Here is a 5,753-nt window from a genome sequence, read left to right on the forward strand (position 1 = left end):
GTTCAAGACAAAGTTTGCCTAGTCGCGAAAAGGAGCAGCGACAGTCAAATTTCACAGACACGTGATGTAAACGTAAGCCCACGTGTTGTGTGCATGAACGTTTCAAGACATGAGAACTATTGGTACTGTATAACTAGTTCAGATTGTGTTTTGCAGCATTGGAGAGGGCTAATTCTATTAAAGTTACACCATAAAGTTGTCTGCTCAAAATTACAGTGATCATTCCTGGAAACATTCTGTTTACAACTGCCAGTCATGCCAGAGAGTAGACTATTCCGAAGAAGAATGTCATGTGCCTGATTATCAACCCTTCATTGGGGACAGTTACTAACCAACTGTAACGGTTTAGCATTACAGTGAAGGGTGACAAAATAAAGGAGAAAATAATGAATCATTGAGACCACTGATCACTGAGGTCAACTTAATCATCTCAATTCCAGTTAAAGTTTCTCCAGACCTCTTACCTAAATGAACACGCTGTGAAAAGATGCACAATTCATGACTCATGTGTCCTGGTTTCAACCACATAATGAATGGTCATTTATCATGACTTGTGCATGTCTGAATTCTTTTTTTGATTGTTTTTTTAACAATGACTTTATGTGAATATGTAGGCTATGCTCCCCCCTATACCCAATATTGTGAAACTCATATTCTTAGCCTACCATAGACTACTGAAGATAAATATGCCAACACTTATTATCCATAACAATCATACTTTAATATTTGCATGCTGTTGACACTCATTTAAAAACCAACAGTGGCATGTTTAGGGAATGGATCACTGCACACAGCATTATCACACTGCAGTCCCTCTAGTGGAACAGATGCGTTATTACAATGGGCTAGAGAAATTCCAAAAATTGATGGCAAAATGTTATAATATAAAACATGTACAATTGACCCAGTGTTTAAAAACAATTCAGTGACTCTGTAATTATTGGTTAAAATACATTTTATTGACTGAATATGTTTGAATTTTGAATATATATCAACAGAGAGATGTGACCAACCAGGAAATATATTATGAAAAAGGGTTTCATAAAAAGTAAGCATAAAAGTAAAGTTAATGTCTTCCATGGCAGTTTAGGCCTTAAAGCATTATTCTCATATTAATTTAAAATAAACTTCAGCCCATGTTAGATAGTAGCACTAGGCTAATCATTATTCTCAGCTTTGTGATACTGATGTTGAGTTGCTAAAATGTTTATTTTTCACATTCATTAGTTTTCGCCAGTGTGTTCCCATGTCATCCTCATATTGCATATTGAGAATTTAGGATGCCAGTAAACCATTAGACTGCAACGACTTTTGCAATACAGCCTGTAAATGATGGGAAAACAATAAATAAGGAATCGAAAGTATAGTGGCTTCAGGATGCAATCTTGTGAACAGCTACTGTGATTGTTCCATGCGGCCGTATCAAGATATTTCTGTGAAGAGAAGACACAAATATATAAACAAACACAGTGCTGATAGAGTGAAGTAAAACAGTTTTATGTCACATTGTAAAACGACATTTTTAAGAAATGACACATTTTGAAAATGAGATTCAAAAGCAGCCACAATATGAACAGGTGTTCTCCATAATCTGCAAATGATAATCTTATGGTAACAAAGAAAGGTCCTCCAGTCATACAGCCTGGGTAGCGGGAAACAAACTGAGGTGTGAGCATAACTCATCAATAGACCGTTTCAGGAGAGTTCCATCAAAGATTGTTCAGGTGGAGCAAGATACTTCCTCATATAGATAGTTAATGTCTATGGGTGCAAAATGGGGATTGCTTCCTCTGCATAAAGAGGTGTGTCATTGACGTATTCATGGGTTTCATCAGCTCCCTTTCCACAGAAAATATATAAAAGTATATAAAGTCAAGCACTTTATCAATTGCTTGATTAATACACCTGTGAAAAGGGACCTGATGAATTGATGATGTTCCAAAATAATCTTGCCGCTCTTTCAAGCCTTCTAATAACATTTATTAATTCTAATATGGAAAATAACACACACACAGAGCATGTAAACTTTGCGCCACCACCAGCTCCAAACCAGCGCCACCTGATCATCGATCATCGCAGGATTTGGTTCAGCTGGCCGGCTAATGTGTTGTCAAGGCAGAGCGTACGTAACCGGCCAACAGCAGCAGAATAAATAACAGGGGTACACCGGATATAAAGTCAATTGAGATGAAAGATGGACCCGACATGGTCAGAAGGATTTGAGGGTCATGAAACTGTGCCTCAAATCCACATTCCTAACTCTATAGAAGCAAGATCTATGTGGTGAAATTCTGAGTTATGCCCATAGACTTGAATGGAACAGTCCCAGTCGCTGCCTCTGCTCTGCATAAAGGGGGATTTTGACCCCCCTCCCTCCTCCCGCCCTCTTGTGATCCGGGTTCCAGGAAAGGCTCCGCCCTTAACTATCTTTGGTTCCATTATCAGTGTCAGTTGTTCCCACAATGCTTCCGTTTTAACATTCCATGTCATCTTAATGCAGCAGAAGTAGTTTGGGAACAAACTATAACGTTCAAGATTTGTTTTTCTTGTTGAAAGGGTCTACAGGGTTGGGAACCGAAATATTAGAATTGAGTACAATCGATAAGAAAGAACTAGTCCAGGACCGATAACCAGAACCAAAAAATGGAATGAAACAAAGATTTTTTTGTTTTTGTTTTTTATTTAAATTCATTTGGTTCTGCATATGAATTTATAACCACAATATGTCCTTATTATTTCAAGCAAGGTGATGCACAAGTTTGCTAACTATTATGAAACAACAAAGCATTGCAGTTTGCTGCTCTATACTGATGTGTATTATTCAGTCCTTAGTATTTATGTCAAGTAATTAGTTAGTGCCAATCCAAACTTCGCCGTCTGTTATCCATGAATAAACCTGCCTATTCGATTGTGTTGATTTTTCTCAGAAACACCCAAAGTCATTTGTAAGAGTACTAATGAAGGAAGAATGCCGGAAGCAACACTGATGTTCACTTATACATTTTAATGCATCGGTGCACAGAGAAGACATAACTTTAGGAATCTCTGATCAATGTGATTGGTAAGGCTGGACCAATGATCTAAAAGTAAGTGTCCTTCATGATGCAAGTGTTGGAAAGGAATCCCAATCATGAGTCACCAGAATTTGGAGTTTGGTCGAGCGGAGTCTAGGATTGACACTGTTGTGAATTCTCACAAAATATTCAATACTACTGATGGCGTCCCCACCACCTTGACGCCATCAGTAGTATTGAATATTTTGTGAGAATTCATATGGTTTAAAAATGCATTAATTATATATAGTATCATATGATCTGCATAATAACTAATCACTAAAAATATCTGGTAATTTGAAGACTTAAAGTAATCTGAAGACATATTGCAGTGAGTGACTATTGTGGCTTTTGTAGCATAACAATTTATGTCTTTATATGGAGGACATTTTCAGCACAGTTGAATATTGGAGGGCACATGTATATTATATTTATTATGATTACCATTTAGCGTATTTGCCTTATCTTGGTCAGATACATGCAGTCTCTCTCTTCCAAACTTAAATTCTATCTATCTATCTATCTATCTGAAGCGTTCCATTCGCGACGGATAAATTTTTTTTAGAAGACTGGTGTATATTTTAGAACATAAGCATCGTTAGCTATATCCATTGATTATAATGGAAGTGCTGCAGCATACGCGTTGCAAACGGAACACTTCAGTTACATAGTCGGTAAGCCCCCGTTAAGGTGATGATACATGGGGTCAAACTTTTGAGCAATGTTGCTGTTAAATAAACAGTTGTTCAAAGACTGACAGATTGAAGGACAGAGAGGGAGAAACAGTCAGTTCAGCAGTAGCCATAGAAACCTCAAAAAGCTCTGGTCTAACATTAACTTCGTTCATCTTTGATAGAGAGGGTTTCTGCAGACAAACTAAAGTTTTGTTGTATTTACCTAGTATGTAAGTGCAAAGAAAGGGTATAAATATGTCAGTTTGTGAATTACCTTGCCCTTCTTCAGGCTGCTGCCATCTTGTGAGGATAAAGTCTGAACAAGTCGATAATGGAAATCTTCTTTCACATCCATTGACAGTAGCTTGTGTAGCATTTGGTAATCAACTTGTACGGACTTTCTCCTCACAAGATGGTGTATAAGTGTGTGTGTGTGTGTGTGTGTGTGTGTGTGTGTGTCAGTGTGTGTGTGTGTGTGTGTGTGTGTGTGTGTGTGTGTGTGTGTGTGTGTGTGTGTGTGTGTGTGTGTGTGTGTGTGTGTGTGTGTGTGTGTGTGTGCCAGTTACTAGTCTGACAACTTTGAAATCCCCCCCTTCTTAATGAAAACTGAATTATACCTATTTGCTTTTCCTGCCTACTTTTCAACAAGAAAGAGGTGTTTGTTGTACTCCTGAAAATATATGGTAGAAGTTTAATGCACCAGCTGAAGTGTAATTTTACTGTTGCTTACGCTCCTTGTAAATCTAAGGTGAATCAATAGGGTCGTGACCAATTCTCAATTGACCACGGTTTCCTTCATTGCCTTTCTGGAAATACTAGCAGATAACTCAAACAAAGACTATGCTGTAGGCTAAATGCCATGATAACCTAGGATTTGCTCAGCAGGTCTGTCCAAGAGGACCATTTTTAATGTCCCTAAAACACAGGCACGCAAACACAATTGCTAATCTGGCATGGATGTGGATGAGTATACAGTACATGGACTACTTGAATTATGGGTATGAGCCCCTGATTAGGGCCTGGACGCCCCAAAAAAGAGATACAAATAACAGTCTAGGGGGGTTGCAATATTCAATGCATTTTTAAGTAATTGTGGGGTAATTCAAACTCTGCGTGCATTTAAAACCTTCATTTACATAAAACTGCAACGCACAAGACACAGATTGTTTATCAGCAATAATAATGTCTTACCCCGAGTCAGATTCAAGACACACGGTGGGGGTCAGGTCAGTTGGGTCTCGTGTGAGTGTGGCTGCTTGCCGTGCCAGCACAGAAACCACACCACCATGCTCATCTGATAATGAACCTCTGCCTGCACACATTCCGATATCCATTATATCAGACAGCGAACATAAATCAAATATTACACATAGGAACTTGATGGAACACAATGTGGAAACTACAGTTAGCAACCTAGCTAATGACAACAGAAGTGGATGTTGGCAAAGTGAAGCAATGTCACCGTAGAAGTGCGTCATACTTACACCCTAGATTGTGTCCTTGTTGATCCGTACAGAGAACGCCAACAATGGCCGGATTTTTCATGCTATACAAAGAAACATGACAACAATAACTAGGTATCCCAACCAACAAGTTGCTGGCACAGGTCAATGCTACGCTACTTTATATCTAGGATAGCTAGATGAATGAAGTCCTGTAGACCTACAGAAGAAACATTGTGCCGCTAATAACTCACGTGTCGTCAAGATGCTGTTCAAGTGTAGACTCCATGTCAAAATAATAAGGCCAGGGCTCGGTGGTGAGGTTGTGTTCTTGATGGTAAGCTATCTGGATATGTTTCCGGTGCTGCTACGTGACGTTGATCATGTGCTCAGTTTTGTACGGCTACCCACGAGGCCCAAAAGTAAAACGCAATTTCTTATTTGGATGAACGTTTGACCTTAAATAGAAAAGTCCACTAATAGGCTACACTTACATATTTTATTGTAAATCAATAAAACCAAGGCTGTAATCATAATAAACGTTGAGGAGAACATGCCCCCTTCAATATTCAACTATGCTCAAA

At 38.7% G+C, this 5,753-nt stretch overlaps 1 protein-coding gene across 1 annotated transcript; it reads right to left on the reverse strand.

Annotated features, from left to right (window-relative positions):
• Positions 1–937: 937 nt before the first annotated feature.
• lamtor5 (late endosomal/lysosomal adaptor, MAPK and MTOR activator 5) lies at positions 938–5,552 on the reverse strand. The gene is made up of 4 exons (XM_062540480.1): positions 5,424–5,552; positions 5,212–5,273; positions 4,919–5,039; positions 938–1,433 (listed from the first exon to the last, which is right to left on the reverse strand). Exons 1-4 carry the CDS (start codon positions 5,456–5,458, stop codon positions 1,373–1,375), a joined length of 279 nt encoding a protein of 92 aa, XP_062396464.1. The 5' UTR covers positions 5,459–5,552; the 3' UTR covers positions 938–1,372.
• Between the last annotated feature and the right edge of the window lie 201 nt (positions 5,553–5,753).

Source organism: Sardina pilchardus, chromosome 7 (genome assembly GCF_963854185.1).
Source record: "Sardina pilchardus chromosome 7, fSarPil1.1, whole genome shotgun sequence".
NCBI classification, from domain to species: Eukaryota; Metazoa; Chordata; class Actinopteri; order Clupeiformes; family Clupeidae; genus Sardina; species Sardina pilchardus.

Bases quoted from the DNA above. Each gene is read 5' to 3' on its own strand.
- lamtor5 (XM_062540480.1), bottom strand. From the start codon at position 5,458: ATGGAGTCTACACTTGAACAGCATCTTGACGACAC. The intron at 5,274-5,423 runs GTGAGTTATTAG...TTCTTTGTATAG, and splicing joins GAACAGCATCTTGACGACAC to CATGAAAAATCCGGCCATTG. The intron at 5,040-5,211 runs GTAAGTATGACG...GAATGTGTGCAG, and splicing joins ACAAGGACACAATCTAGGGT to GCAGAGGTTCATTATCAGAT.